General features: G+C 41.6%; 1 protein-coding gene across 2 annotated transcripts; it reads right to left on the reverse strand.

Moving 5' to 3' along the window:
* Positions 1 to 1,158: 1,158 nt before the first annotated feature.
* Positions 1,159 to 15,552, reverse strand: LOC127175548 (polyribonucleotide nucleotidyltransferase 1, mitochondrial). 2 transcript variants are annotated; one of them, XM_051126689.1, is made up of 28 exons: positions 15,356 to 15,552; positions 15,056 to 15,116; positions 14,903 to 14,977; positions 14,660 to 14,765; positions 14,521 to 14,570; positions 11,752 to 11,815; positions 11,628 to 11,675; positions 11,422 to 11,535; positions 11,137 to 11,323; positions 10,914 to 10,965; positions 10,597 to 10,654; positions 10,417 to 10,513; positions 10,235 to 10,337; positions 9,945 to 10,015; positions 9,777 to 9,813; positions 9,636 to 9,702; positions 9,464 to 9,553; positions 9,327 to 9,380; positions 6,199 to 6,308; positions 6,052 to 6,123; positions 5,912 to 5,975; positions 5,757 to 5,840; positions 5,598 to 5,681; positions 5,409 to 5,515; positions 5,281 to 5,333; positions 1,609 to 1,687; positions 1,468 to 1,515; positions 1,159 to 1,376 (listed from the first exon to the last, which is right to left on the reverse strand). In XM_051126689.1, exons 1-28 carry the CDS (start codon positions 15,466 to 15,468, stop codon positions 1,227 to 1,229), a joined length of 2,298 nt encoding a protein of 765 aa, XP_050982646.1. In that variant the 5' UTR covers positions 15,469 to 15,552; the 3' UTR covers positions 1,159 to 1,226. The 2 variants fall into 2 exon arrangements, with proteins under 2 accessions (XP_050982646.1, XP_050982645.1); XM_051126688.1 differs by having other exon boundaries at positions 5,281 to 5,336.
* Between the last annotated feature and the right edge of the window lie 859 nt (positions 15,553 to 16,411).

Here is a 16,411-nt window from a genome sequence, read left to right on the forward strand (position 1 = left end):
TTGAAAACAGCTGAGTAGATTTTGTTTCAGGTTTCTTTGAATAGAAAACATTTTTTGTAACATTATAAATGTCTTTATCATCACTTGAGATCAATTTAAAGCATCCGTGCTGAATAAAAGTATTCATTTCTATAATTCCCCCAAGCTTTTGAATGGTATAATTTTACAAAATCTTGAATCCTGAAAAAATGTACTCAACTGTTTTAAGTATTGATAATAATAATAATCATAAATCAGCATATCAGAATGATTTGTGAAGGATCATGTGACACTGGAGTAATGATGCTGAAAATACAGCTTTGATCACAGAAATAAATTACAGTTTAAAATACAATCAAACAGAAAGCAGTTATTTTAAATAGTAAAAATATTTCAGAATTGTACTGTTTTTGCTGTACTTTGGACCAAATAAATGCAGAGTTGGTGAGCAGAAAAGACACTCAAAATCTTACTGTTCAATAACTTTTGACCGGTAGTGTAAATTTATATGTAGTTTTAAATTGTAAGTGCCAAATTGAAGGACACAACCTGTAATGATCAGAACAGGATCCCATGATGCTTTGCAAATGACATAACGGTCCGTCTCCTTACATTCTCAAACAATAGCTGCGTCTCATTTGTAAGGCTGCGTCCTCCGTCATCGGGGAAGTCTCGTTTAAGAAAAGTAACAGTTAAGTTGCAAAGTAAAAAAGAAATTATAGTATTTTACACCTCGCACAGAATAACATTCAATTTTATTATGGTTACTTTTCTTGAATCAGACACCCTTAATGACGTGCGCAGCCTTCAAATGCGACCTCTGGAGGACGCAGCCTTACAAATGAGACGCAGCAATGTAGTTTATAAAATGCTAAGAGCACAAGAGATGTTGTTTAAATTCTTTATCACACATCTGATTGGTTATAAAGTTTTAAAATGCCAAGAGGATTTTCTTGTGAAGATGAAAGCGTCCACTCACGGCTGTGCTCTATCTGACACACTACAGCACCAATATCCACAGTATCCTAAGTGTGGGATTTGTTAGTTCTCTCTTTTCTGCAAAATGTGTCTGGTTTCACACGTGTAAGAGTCACATCTCCGCGACAGATGTTAACATCTTCACATTAGTTCTGCGCATTGTGTAGTGCAAAAGTTCAAGTTCTGTTTGTGAGGACAACGCATGTAATAAGATCATTTATTATAAAATATACAGTGTACAAAAGTCCGTCAGGAGCAGACGAGATGCTCTACGAGTCTGTGATCTGCTCTCCGGACGCTCCGATAGAGACGCTGTGTCTGTCGCTCAGACTCTTGACCACCGCCGCCGCCGGAGACTGCAGCACCTTACGGGACAGCCTCATCCTGCCGTCCGTCGGGTCGCGGCCGAAATACTTCACCTGAAAGAACAGAACACGTTAATGAAGAACCTCGTACAGGTCAGAGACCAACATCGGGAAACCACACGGCTGCTTCTGCTTTCTACTGCACCTGGATCTGCTGGCCGACCTCCAGTCCGAGAGCACTGGGATGTTTAATCTGGAAAAAACACACACACACACACACACAAGTATTTCAGAAAGTGAGCCAACGTGTGACGGTGGTGTGAAGCGCAGGAGGACGTGTGCTCACCCGTTTGTGGTCCAGCTGAGAGTTGTGTAGGAGAACAGGGCTCATGTTGGGATACAGCTTCACCATCACACCAATGTCCCTGAAACACACGCTCCAGTGTTAAAGTGATAGTTCTCGGGCTGTCAAACAATTAATCACGATTAATCGCATACAAAATAAAAGTCTTTTTTGTTTGTTTGCCTAATATGTGTGTGTGTACTCTGTGTAATTATTATGTATATGTAAATACAAACACATTCATTTAAGAAATATTTACAAGTGTATGTATTTATTAGAATTTTGATATAATTTATATAATATATGAATACAAATATTCTGTACATGAATAACATTTGTCTTAAATACATTAATTTGTGTGCATTTAAATATACATACAATAATTACACACATATATTAGACAAACCCAAACGTTTATTTTGTATGCGATTAATCATTTGACAGCCCTAGATAGTTCACAAAATATGAACATTTGATGTTCACTGACTCATCCTCAGGCCATCCAAGATGCAGCGACTGTCTTTCTTCAGCAGAACAGTAAAGATTATTAGTTGAAACCGTGTTCATACAAGGCAAAGCAGTGGCTACCGGCACTTTGAGAGTCAAAAAAGCAGATCAGGCAACACAAGGTTGATCCCCGCGGCTCCTGGCCATATATTGAGGTGTTATGAAATGAAATGATTGGTCTGTGTGAGAAACTGAACATTATTTACATTATAATCTGTATTCCAGAGCCTCAGACAACCGGGGAAATCTGATTCTCTTTACTGAACTGGTTCTTTTAAACTGCTCATTTCAATTAGCTGATTCATACGTTCATTTACATCATACGATGACATATCAAAAAATTCAATTATAATATTAAAGCACCCATTAATGATGTGAAACATGGATGTTTTATGTGCATAAAGCACAAAGTGAATAAACTTGTCTTCATCTGCTCACCTTTTTACATAAACAACGAGAAACTAGGGGTGGGAATCTTTCAGTACCTCATGAATCGATTCAAATCAATTCTTGGGGTCACGATTCGATTAAAAATCGATTCACGATTTTTGGATTTTTAATCACGATTCACAATTTTTCATAATATTTTTACACATTTATATTTTAACACAAACACACCAGTCTATAGTATGGATAGTCCTGACTCAAGAAATCATTGTTTCCTATTAACTATTAACTTCCTAACAAATCTAAAATACTTTACACTTCCCATTAGGGATGACACGTCCGAACACGTCCAGGAAAGAAATGACATGTACTACAAAACCCCTAAATACGAGATGGGAGATAAAAATACATTTCAATGCTTTCTCTAACAATTATATCATTGGGTAATTACACTGTACACAAACTGCAGGAATCAGTGAGCCGTTATTGATACGCGGGGCACTGAAACCGCTTTTGAATGCGCGTTTGCGTTTTACTTTCACTTTCGAGATTCGCGATCACACGGAGCGGCAGTAGGCCTGCTTACAACATATTTCACAAGATCAGATGTTTGTCAGTGGTGCTCAGGATCTGCAAATCATTCGCCATCGTCCTATCAGTCATCTCACCTTACTCTGTTCATGTGGTAAGTGAAATATGTATTACGTATTTTAAGGTTTACAGAACCTCAGACACTTTGATCTTCTGAGACGGACAATACACACACAGTGCATCAAGATACAGACATTTGTCTCCACATCTCACTGAGAGAAGATGTGAGAAAAGTCCCTTTCAACCTATTCCTTCCATGCACTTCCCCTCACCCATCACCATCTCCTCTCACTCAGAATGGTCAACAGCCTAATATAATGACCTACATGAACACAAGTGAGATCCATAGTCATGTTTGGTATCATTTGAACTGTCACTGTGTGTCTGGTACAATGGTCTCATTCTCACATGAAGTGAACTAAAAAATAAACAGGTCCTAAGAGTTCAGAGATGTTTTGCTCACTGTTGAGGGTGTGCTATTTCCCAGTGTCTTTCATGCAAATTCTGTTCCCAGAAGGTGCAAACGATCAAGTCTAGGTCTTGATCAATGCAAATTCCAACTGTTAGTTCCTGTCTCCATTTCAGGGATGTCTGTCTGGGTCTGAAGTACTTAAAGAAGTGTAGCAGGAAGATCAGGGTGCTTTCTGTAGCCAGAATGAGACTATAGTCTCATGTGTGTTGACACACTCCGTACCGTGTATTATTCTCAAGACAGGTATGCATCTTACTCCTAGATTCATCTTGGAGATGTCTTGTATTGATTTGATGTCTTTGAACTGGCTGTATAATTGGCATAATAAAAATATTTACCTGACTGACAATAAACTGCTACATTTGATTGTACTCTGAAATGATTTTCTCAAGTAGATTAAGTACATACTAGATCTCAGGTTAGATGGAGCATGGGGCACATCAGGTGAGATTCTACATCTCTGACATATTGACTTTAGTTAAGTTGTTATGCAGCTGCATTAACTATGGGGGGCTAGACAAAATACTATTGGAGTACTAGCATGATTTAGGCATGTTTCATATTTCATAACCTCTGGTTATTGTCTCAGCTTTATTCAAGTTGTTATATAGTTAGACTAACTATAGGGGGCTAGATAAAACACGATTGAAGTATTAGCATACTTCACAGTGCTAGCCATAACCTCTGATTTAGTTTGAGCTTTAACTAAGTTGTTACATAGGTGACTGTGGGGGGCTAAACAGAACCACTATTTAAAACATGACAAGCATGAGGCGGTCTATGAAATAGCCATGACCTCTGACTACGATCAGACTGGAGGGTTTGTGATCGTGGGGCCCGTGTAAATCGCCGACATGAGGCACCCTGAGCGACATAGATTCCTAATGAGAGAGTAAATATAAAGTAGAGAGTTAAACAGAATAAGCAAATGTTAGAATAATAACAATTACAAATGGAGAAACAACCAATTCGTATGACAATCTAAATCTGAGGTCATGATAAAATGGAGTCAGATTGAATTTAACTTCACTGAAATAACAATGAAAGACCCAGCATGCAAGAAACCTTCATCCACCACTGGATACCTCCACTGAGCCAACTGGGTGGACCTTGCAGTATATAATGTGACAGGCTACCGCTAGCAAGTGGCTAACCATGTCCCTTTAGTGGCTCTGTAGAACGCGTTGCTCATTTTCCATCCCTTTCCGAATACTTCCCATAATCCGAATACTTCCCAGTAACTGTGCTGCTTGAGCTATGAACTAATTCAGACGCTTCAATCAAATTTGATGAACTGGTTCAAAATAATGATTCGTTCATGATCCAGACATCACTGTAGAACATCTGTCTGAGGCTCTGCATTACAGAAATAATGTTGTAAATAATGTTCAGCTTCTTGCACAGATCGATTGATTCACTTCATGAGACCTCAATACATCATCAGCAGCCATGGGATTTAATTCTGTGTTGCTTTTTGTGACTCTCACAGCACTGGTAGCCACTGGCTTGCTTTTTGTGAATCACTAAGGAGCACGGTTCCAGCAAAAAAAGAAAAAGAAAAAAACCTTTACTACTGAACAAAGACAGTCACCTAAATCTAGAACGGCCTGAGAGGAGTACATCAACAGCTAATGTTCATTTTCGGGTGAACTATTGCTTCAACTTGAGCCGAGCGACAGACGCTGAGCTTAGTCGCGCTGTGAGAGTCTGCGCTGTACCTGATCTCAGTGATGGTGGCTGTGTAGACGGCTCCAAACTCCAGCTGCTGCTCCTGCTGCGGGACAGAACACAAGCGTCAGAGTCTCGTCACGACACATCATCAGAGCAGCCGTTCAAGCGCACATACGTCATCTCTGCAGACGTCCCGGATGAACTCCTGCGCCTCGTTCATGGCGCCGGGCGTCGGCGCAAACACGGAGAACGTCTCCTCGTCCACCTGACTGATGGTCACACCTGCCGAGAGGAAGAGCGGAGCTTCGTCAGCTGATGCTTTCACACACACACACACACGCTTCAATCACACGACAGACGTCACCTGTCTGAGCCTGCAGTCTGCGCAGATTGAATCCTCCCGGACCGACAAACAGAGCTCTTCTAGATAAAGGCACTTTGACGTTTTCTGTGGAAACGAGTTTACATCAGGATCAGAAAAATAAAACAGCACCAAAACGGCATGAGGAGGAATTCACCGTACCAACGACAGGGCCGTTCTCCTTCCTGGAGCTCCTGGGTTTGGAGATGCACTTATTCATGATGCCTAAAATCTCTCTTTTGGCCACTAAAAGGAAATGCAGCACATGTCAAACAGCTGTCGTGTACGTGGCACATTGCTCGAGGAGTGACGAGTACCTGTGGCCTGCTGTATGGCCTCCATCACGATCTTCAGAGGAAGCCCTGGGACTTTAATATCAGCCTGTAGGAAACAAACATCAGTGATCACGGATCACACCAGACGTGACGCGGACGCAGCGCGGGAGCACGTGTGTTACCTGCAGTGCCGTGATCCCTTTACTGCTGCCCGCCATCTTGAAGTCCATGTCTCCATTGTAGTCCTCGATTCCCTTGATTAGAGAACAGAGGAATGAAGGCACGGCTCAGATAACAGACGCTCGCAGAACACATGCTGGAGCACCTACCAGAATATCGGTCAGGAGTCTGTAGTCCTGGATCTCTGACGCTTTCTCGGGATTGGCTTTAGATATGAGGCCGATGGCGACGCCGGCTACAGCGGAGGAGATGGGCACACCTGAACAAACACACAGAACACCTGCTCAGCGATCACACGGGTCCATGAGCCGAACCTAGAAGAGGCTTTTTTTTAGACATTAGGTTTATTAACAAACTAGAATGGTGGATAATGTTCACAGATAATCTGAAAAAACTGGATTTACTCTTCTTCAAGCTTAAAGGAAGGATTCAGAAAAAAGACAAGTCTGGACACTGCATTCAGCAGATACTGATTTTGCTCATATTTTTTCTGAAGAATAGACATGTATAGTGATGAAAGAGCTATAATATTAAATGTCATGGATGAATATTTACTGAGCAATCCACTATTTTGTAGAGGGAGGATAAAATGGCAATTTTCACCTGATATTCAGAGACAAATTACAAGGGGTTAAATATGACTTCAAAAGACAGCAGCATCATAACGTTGTCTTTACACAGAGATTGGTAGATCTGTTAGTAAAATCTGTTGACTTTAGCAATCTTTGCTGCAATATGCGCCAATGGTGACCATCCAAAAAATGGGAAGAAGTATTAAAGATTTCTTAATGTCCTTTTAGATATAGTCTTAACAAACTTTCCTTTTGGCATCTTCATTTTAAGGCCCTGTATGTTTCGGTTTCAGAGATATTGGAATTTCAGTATGGCTCCAGGAGTAAATCGTTAAAATGCACACATTTTAGTGGACAAAAAACCAATGTGGGCCAGTTTGCAAAAATATGATATTTCTTTTCTTTTAAAGAGGAATGTGTGTAGAACAAATAATGTTGAAACTAGAGATGTGTCTCATTTCCTTCTGTCAAAACCACTGCGTTGAACAGACCAGTCTGAGTGCCATAAATATTCTTTATCCACAGTTTGTGTGCCTGTAACTCAAGTAGTATTAAAGATATCACAATATGATTTCAGATTCTAGTTCTCAAAGGGATGGTTCACCCAAAACGAAAATGAGCTGTTTATCTGCCTACTCCCAGGGCTTCCAAGATGTAGATGACTTCGTTTTTTCATTAGAACACAAACGAAGATTTTCAACTCAAACTGCTGCAGTCTGTCAGTCATATAATGGCAGTCAATGGGATCCACGGCTTTGAGAGTCAAAAAAAAAACATACGCAGACAAAACCAAATGAAACCCTGCGGCTCGTGACGATACACTGAGGTGCACAGACCGACTGTTTCGTGTCTCAACACCTCAACGTATCGTCACGAGCCGCAGGGTTTCATTTGGTTTTGTCTACGCATGCTGCTCTCAAAGCTGAGGATCCCCTTGACTCATTTTCATTTTTGGGTGAATTATCACTTTAATAAACTTTTCTTTTGGAATCTTCATTTACATGGCCCTATAATATTCAGACCCAGAGATACGGGGATCTCAATGAGGCTCATTTTTCAGATTGAATGGTTGAATATTACCCATTTTCAGTGACTGAAAAACAAATGTTGGTCACTTTACATACAGCTGATTACTGACTGATTACATCTAATACTGATCGTATTCCAAGTGAAATATCTGAAGAATAAGTAATGCTTAAACTAGAAATTAATCTTGTTTCCCTTTATCAAAACAATTGTATAGCACATACCTGTTTGAGTGTAGTAAATATTATTTTTTCCAAAATTTGCATGTCTGTAATATAATTTTAGATTTTGGTTCCTAAGAAGCTTTTTTGGGGGGGGAATCTTCATTTTTAAGGCCCTGTATGGTTTCATCTCAGAGACATTGAGATCTCAGTGCAGCTCCATGTCCAAATTTAGTGTCCTACCCATTTTCAATTAAACTCTTGATAGCTTCAGAAGCTGTTAAAATGAACAAAATGAATCAAATATAGAATCCTATGAACAGACTACAGAGAGCAAAATAATGTGCCTCAACTTGACCATTTCAGTGCATTTGTAGCACTCAGACAGGTGTGTCCTATACATATTGTTTTGCTAGAAGGGAAACAAGATACAATTCTACAATTTCAACATTATTTTATTCTTCAGACATTGTCCTTTAAATTAAATAAGTATTGGCTACACACAAAATGACCAACATTTGGTTTTCAACAATCTGAACATTGAGCCTCAATGATCTCTGGGACTGAATGATGTAGAGCCTTAAAAATTAAGATTCCAAAAGAAAAGTTAATGAAGAACCAGAATCTAAAATCATATTGCAATATCTTTAATGCTTCTTTAGTTATAGGTACGCAAACTTTGGAAAAATAATATTTATGGCACTCTGGTCTGTTCAATGCAGTTGTTTGATGCATTCCTCTTTAAAAGAAAAGTATCATATATCTGCAAATTGACCCACATTTGGTTTTTGACCACTGAAAATGTGCACAATTTAACGATTTAGTGCTGGAGCCATACTGAAATCCCAATATCTCTGGAAATAAACCATACAGGGCCTTAAAAATGAAGATGGCAAAAAGAAAGTTTGTTAAGACCCCATATCTAAAAGAGCATTAAAATATATTTAAAATGTCTTAAGACACAGACATGCAAACTTTGGAGTAAAAACATTTTTGAATGGTCACCACTGGCACAGAACGCACCAAAGATTACTAAAGGGAACAGATTTTACTAACAGAACTACCAATCTCTGTGTGAAAATAACATGATGCTGTCGTCTTTCTGAAGTTATTTTTACCCCCTGTAACTTGACTCTGAATCTAAGGTGAAAATTGCCATTTTAACCTCCCTCTACAAAATAGTGGATTACTCAGTAAATATTCATCCACGACATGTAATATTTTGGCTTTTTTCATCACTTTACATGTCTATCTTTCTTCAAACATTTGAGCCGGGGAAGTTTCTGAAATTCGGTTGAGTTAATACAGAATGAACCAGCTGTGTTCTTGTGTGCTGCTCTTTATGAAGTTTTCTGTCATTCCTACTCTATATCAAGCTGCCTGCGCAGATCAATGCAGACTGTCTTGGTGTTAAAGCGCACTACCGTAAGGCCGGACATAAACGAGGTAATTAATTGGCTTGTTTGATCAAACAACACGGGGCGGCAGTAGGACCGAACTGCTGTTATACGATCGTACCTGCATCCATGAGCGCTAAACTGCCGCCACACACCGACGCCATAGAGGACGATCCTGTCAACAGACAGAACAAAGACACAACGTGAACTCAGGAAACTCTCATCAGTCGACTGAGAAGAGCGTGTGTCGCGCCGCACCGTTGGACTCCAGCACTTCAGACGTGACGCGGATGGTGAAGGGGAAATCCGCAGGGATGACCGGCCTCAGCGCTTTCTCTGCCAGCGCTCCTAAAAATCACACACATACATGAGACATAGCTGAGACTCAGAAGAGATGGAAGTGAACACCTTACAGAGGAACCAGACTCACCGTGACCCAGCTCTCGGCGGTTCGTTCCTCCCACCTTCCCGATCTCATTGGTCGCGTACGGAGGAAACTAAAAGAAATGCTCAGTGAATGAAGGTGAACTTTAGAATCTGAGCTAAACATGCTGATTACAGCGTCACTCACTTCATAGTGCAGCATGAAGTTCTTGTCTTTGATTCCACTGGAGGAAAACAAACATCACAACACATCAGTCAGCATTTACAGCTCAGTTCACTTCCACACTGATGAACCTGTCAGTAAAATCAGAGGAAAACCTTGTGACTGAGTGTGTATGGAGGACAGGTTACTGACCTGAGCGCTGTGGTTATCACGTCTGTCTTCATACTGGACTCCAGAGAGTCAAACGTGACGGAGCACAGCACCTGCACACACATTCACACCCGACCAGGTGTCCAGCACAATATTTGAGAATCATTTACGGTTTCAAACGAACATCAGACACTGCACATGAACCAGACGACAACACTGCATAAACCAGATGAAAAATGACAAACAAGTCCGATGTGCTTTTCATCAAAACGACACTGAACGTCTCCAGATCACAGCTCAAACTACATGATCTACTACATTTGTGTGCTGACCTGCGTCTGACCCCTCTGAAAGAGAGCCGAGCCGTGGAGCGGCTTAAAGACGTCCGCCTCACAGGAGATGTTTCGTAACGACGTGAGATCTCTGCCGTCACACCTGCCGCACGACACAACACGTGTGCGTTACTACACTGATGAACACAGACGTCAGAGCGCATGTAAAGACTGTGAATTACCGCCTGTATTCATTGAGAACCAGATTTCTGAAGATCTCTTTGGAGACGCTGTTGAAGGCCTCCACCACCTCGAACGACTCCGACTGCGGAAACTTCTCTAGAGACGTCAGAGAGCATCGCCATTACACACAGCAAACACACAATCATAACGGCTGATGAACGAGTGTGTCCGTCACGCACCTCTGATGTGCTCCTCTGCCTCCAGACGGATCTTATTAATCGCTTCATCTCTGGAGACCTGAGGAAACACACACACTCAAATGAAAATACGCTCATCCTCAGACCATTCCAGATTAGGATGAGTTTGTTTGTTCATCAGATTTGTAGAAATGTGTCATTCCATCACTGTCTCACCAACGGATCCTCTGCAGTGAATGGGTGCCGTCAGAATGAGAGCACCCATTCACTGCAGAGGATCTGTTGGTTCATTTTTGGTCCTGCTCATGTAACAGCATGTGAGATCAGACACAGGGTGCCGGTGTGATGCTGACACTCACCTTGTCATGTGTGAAGTCTGTAAATACAGCATAGATCTTTTCAGACGCCAACCTGAGGAGAAAACAGCCAATTACACACACACACAGAGTCATTAGGAACATTAACAGCACAGCATTATGAGTCAATGTCATATTTTACATAAACAATTAACGTAAATAAATGTCATTTCTTTTAAGTCTCATTGGTGGTTTTGGTGAATGTGAGATGTTTGGTGAGTCTCACTGTCGTGTGTAGTCCACCATCTCGGCGGCGGCGGTGAAGAGTTTGGCAGGAGTGCGTTTGGTGACCTTCATCTCTCTGCTCATCTGCTGGATGGCCTGTATGATCTGCTGCGTGTGCTTGACGCCGACCTTCACCGCGTGACTGAAGTCCTGCTGCAGGACGTTCTCTGCCGCCGCCTCCATCATCACTGCACACACACACACACACACACACACACGTGTCACACAGTGAGTGTCAGAGCAGGGCATGATGGGTAAAACTGAGCGCTGTTGAACTCTCACCCACCCACTTGGCTGGACGGGGCTCCGGCGATCACCAGGTTCAGCTTGCTGCCGCTCATCTCCGCGCGCGTGGGGTTGATGATGAACTCTCCGTCCACGAGGCCGACGCGCACCGCACCTGACACGAGCCACAGTGAGCGTCGTCTTACACAAACACATCACACACACTCTCTGCATTCATAACAGCACGAATGTGAGCGCTGCACTCACCGATGGGGCCGTTCCAGGGGATATCAGACAGAGCCAGAGCCGCAGACGCTGAGAAACGATCGACAGACATCAGACATGAACACACACAGACCGCACATGTGTAATAGTGCGGAGCCGCTCATACCTCCATTGATGGCCAGAACGTCAGGGTCATTGACTCCATCAGCAGCTAAAATGTTACACAGCACCTTCAGCACAAACACACGTGTGAGTCCAGAAAGGCATTGTACATTTCCAAAAACATCCATCCACAAAATTTACACTTGTGACCCTGGACCACAAAACCAGCCTTAAATAAAATTTACAAACACTGTATGTCAAAATTATGTAATTTTCTTTTATGCTAAAAAAATAAGAGGGATCATACAAAATGCATGTTGTTTATTTAGTACTGACCTCAATAAGACATTTCACATAAAAGATGTTTACATATAGTCCACAAAAGAAAATAATAATAGCTCTCTTGTGGCCTATATGTAAATGTCTTATGTGAAACATCTTATTCAGGTCAGTACTAAATAAAAAATAACATACATTTTGTATGATTCCTCTTATTTTGGTAAAATAATTAACATTTTGCAGATTCTGAAAGGGGGATGTAAACTTTTGACCTCAACTGTAAGTAAAGATTATGTTCAATGAAGATATTTTGTAAATTTCCTACCGTAAATAAACAAAACATAATTTTTGATTAGTGATGTGCATTGATAAGAACTTTAAGAATGATTTTTAGAACGATTTTCTCAATACTTTGATTTTTTCACACCTTCACATTCCAGATATTCAAATAGTTGTACCCCGGTCAAATATTGTCCTATCCTAACAAACCATACATCAATGGAACGCTTAATCATTCAGCTTTCAGATGATATATGAATCCCAATTGAACAATCCCTATGACTGGTTTTGTGCACCAGGGTCTCATTTAGTTTGGGTATTGTACATGCATGAGTGTCTAACAACTGTTTTTAGCAAAGCAGGATTATGAATATTTCTGTGCTGCTGTCACCATTGCCTTGTGCAAAAACTTGTGCAAAATGTAAACAACCTACAGGAACATTTTATGTTCAAAGTGAAACTCAATCAACAGTATTTGTTGCAATGTTGCTTTATACGCTGACCGAATTTATAAACGCAACACTTTTGTTTTTGCCCTCATTTTTCGTGAGCTGAACTCAAAGATCTAAGACTTTTTCTGTGTACACAAAAGGCCTATTTCTCTCAAATACTGTTCACAAATCTGTCTAAATCTGTCTAGTGAGCACTTCTCCTTTGCTAAGATAATCCATCCTCCTCACAGGTGTGAAATATCAAGATGCTGATTAGACAGCATGATTATTGCACAGATGTGCCTTAGGCTGGACACAATAAAAGGCCACTCTAAAATGTGCAGTTTTATCACACAGCACAATGCCGCAATGTCGCAAGTTTTGAGGGAGTGTGCAGTTGGCATGCTGACTGCAGGAATGTCCACCAGAGCTGCTGCCCGTGAACTGAATGTTCATTTCTCTACCATAAGCCGTCTCCAAAGGCGTTTCAGAGAATTTGGCAGTAAATCCAACCGGCCTCACAACCGCAGACCATGTGTAACCACACCAGCCCAGGACCTCCACATCCAGCATCTTCACCTTCAAGATCGTCTGAGACCAGCCACCCACACAGCTGCTGCAACAATCGGTTTGCATAACCAAAGAATTTCTGCACAAACTATCAGAAATTGTCTCAGGGAAGCTCATCTGCATGCTCGTCATCCTCATCGGGGTCTCGACCTGACTATGGTTTGTCGTTGTAACCGACTCGAGTGGGCAAATGCTCACATTCGATGGTGTCTGGCACTTTGGAGAGGTGTTCTCTTCACGGATGAATCCCGGTCTTCACTGTACAGGGCAGATGGCAGACAGCGTGTATGGTGTCGTGTGGGTGAGCGGTTTGCTGAACGTTGTGGATCGAGTGGCCCATGGTGGCGGTGGGGTTATGGTATGGGCAGTAGGGCTGCAACGATTAATTGCACGATGTCGTGAGGCGCGTTTAGTCAATGAAGCCGGTACTTTGATTAGTAGTAAAGCTCCATCACGTGCGTTCAGCTGGAGCGGAAAGTAATACACAGAGCCGTAAAGCACTGACAAGATACGCCAAATCGCGCGCAAAATCGAATTCGATGGCGTAGCTTGTCAGTGATGTACGGCAATGAACACAGGTGCATTTTATTGACGAGATCCTGAGGCCCATTGTACACAATCCCTGTGCAATAATCATGCTGTCTAATCAGCATCTTGATATGCCACACCTGTGAGGAGGATGGATTATCTTAGCAAAGGAGAAGTGCTCACTAACACAGATTTAGACAGATTTGTGAACAATATTTGAGAGAAATAGGCCTTTTGTGTACATAGAAAAAGTCTTAGATCTTTGAGTTCAGCTCATGAAAATGGGGGGAAAAACAAAAGTGCTGCATTTATAATTTTGATCAGTGTAAAATAATAATATTCTTAAAATATAAACACTATTATTATGCACTATGTACTCTAGCGTCTGTGACGTGAAGGAATGAAGGTACTGTAAGGTTGTGAATTTTGCAATAAGGTTATTTTGTTAATAGCATTCCACGGTTCATTGTTTCAGCTGAGTAAGTGAATCATCTGGGTGTTTAAAGTGCACTTACTACTGTTGGATTTGTGTGAACACTACTCGCACTATTATGCAATATGGCACATTGTAGAAGTGCGCTAATTACCATGAAATTAGTAAACAGTTTTTAAAGAAGATTAATGTGATCACATCACAAAATCTCACAGCACATTTGGACTGACAGTGTCTGATATCACTCAATCACTACAGCGACTGAGACTGACGAGAGATCAGTGCGTCTGCAGCGCTCACGTGAGCGTCACACCTGTGTGTCGTAGAAGTATCCGGCGGGAAACAGCGGCCTGATGGAGCGATCTGCACAAACACACACACACACAGCGTCAACACTGCAGACCTCACTTCTTACTAACACATGAGAGTGAGTGAGTGTGAGTGTGTCTGACCGATCAGCCGACTGGTCAGGATCTCTGAGTCTGTGATGCCCAGCTCTCGTCTCAGGTAGTTGGTGGGGATTCGTCCCGCGGCCGCCGCTTTCTGCCTGTAATCCACCTGATGACAGAGCGATCACATGACTGTTAAACAGAGCAGACTGACCCACACCGCTTTAACGAGAAACACACTCATGGACGTGTGATGAGCCCGATTCAGACTCGTGTGCGGAGCTGCAGGTGAAGGCTGTCACTCACCACGAGCGGCATGAACTGAGCCGCGGCCGGTCTGGTCTTACTGACCGCGGTCACCATCACTGACGTCTCCCCCAGCTGCAGACACACACAGACACTGATCAGAACAGAAGTGAACACACTCCACTGGATCCAGCGGACTCGGCGCACACTCACCCTGACCACTGCACAGCCGTCGGCGAAGCGGGCCAGTTTCCCTGTGGAGATCTCCAGCCTCCTGCACACAGTGACACACCTCCACACTCACCCTCACACAGAAACACCACAGTAATACCACGGTACTGATGGACCGGCATATGCCAGTGGCACTGCAAGGTACTTCAGAGGAAGCGCTGTATTATTGTCATCAGGGTGTGTGGTGTGTTCTGTGTGTGTTATTTGTTATTTGTTTGTATCTCAGCGGTCAGCAGCACTGACTGACTGCTGTCCTCTACTGACTGATGAAGAGTCTCTCACCTGTCCGCTAAACTCACTGCCACAGTCCGCTCGTGAAAGCCTCTGACAGCCGCGAACCGAACCCAGCCGAGCCGAGCCTTCATCACACACCTCCACATCATCATCACTCTCATCCTAACACACCGACAACATCACAACACACACACATGCAGCGGGCACTGCGCCGCCATGACAGTATGAGAGCGCAGCTACAGCCGGACGACGTCACAGCGCTGCATTTCAAAATAAAAGTATGAAAAATAAAAGTAATTTTTTTTTGTTAAATCCGGAAAACCATTCACGTACACTAACAATATGTTATATAAACAAAACAATTATTAAAATCAAGTCACATCAAAATATCATAAATTTTATGCGTTTTGAAATACATTTTAAAAATATAAAAGTGGGACAAAACAGGGTAAAAAACTGAAAAAAATAAAACCTTGTACTTAGACAAATGAAACTACATTTCTGTAGCTTATATATATATATATATATATATATATATATATATATATATGTACTAAGCTACTGAGGTTTGCTTAGATACAACCTCCCAACCTTTCTTTTTTTTTTTTTTTTTTAATAAAATGTGCTTTTTACCTTGGATTGTGTAATATAATTTCAACTTTATCTATAGCAGCATTCAAAATGTTTTTTACATTTCTACACACATTATTATGTTAGCAGACAGATTACACTTTCACATGTGACCAACAATTCCACAACAAATATAAAATATCATAAAAAAAATTATCAAAATATTAATCTGACCGTGGTGGTGAAAACCTGAATTTGTAGTCATTTTAACTATCAGATACACTGAATCAATCAATTACTGGGTCCCACTGTATATTAAGTGTCCTAAACTACTATGTACTTACATCAAAAAATAAGTACAATGTACTTAATGTGGCCATAATGCATTGCAAAACACTTTTTCTGCTATTGAGGTGGATACGGGTAAGGTTAGGGAGAGGGTTGGTGGTTTGGGTAGGTCTAATGGTGGGTTAAGGTGTAAGGGATGGGTCAACAGTGTAATTATGAATGTAATTACAGAAATGAATTACAGAT

Source organism: Labeo rohita, chromosome 13 (genome assembly GCF_022985175.1).
Source record: "Labeo rohita strain BAU-BD-2019 chromosome 13, IGBB_LRoh.1.0, whole genome shotgun sequence".
Classification (NCBI taxonomy): domain Eukaryota; kingdom Metazoa; phylum Chordata; class Actinopteri; order Cypriniformes; family Cyprinidae; genus Labeo; species Labeo rohita.

What these genes read in the sequence shown, in the direction of transcription:
- LOC127175548 (XM_051126688.1), bottom strand. Translation starts at nt 15,468, where the DNA reads ATGAGAGTGATGATGATGTGGAGGTGTGTGATGAAGGCTCGGCTCGGC. An exon ending in CAGACTTCACACATGACAAG is followed by an intron (nt 10,655 to 10,913) that starts GTGAGTGTCAGC and finishes GTGTTTCCTCAG; the next exon opens with GTCTCCAGAGATGAAGCGAT. An exon ending in GTTCTCAATGAATACAGGCG is followed by an intron (nt 10,338 to 10,416) that starts GTAATTCACAGT and finishes GTCGTGCGGCAG; the next exon opens with GTGTGACGGCAGAGATCTCA.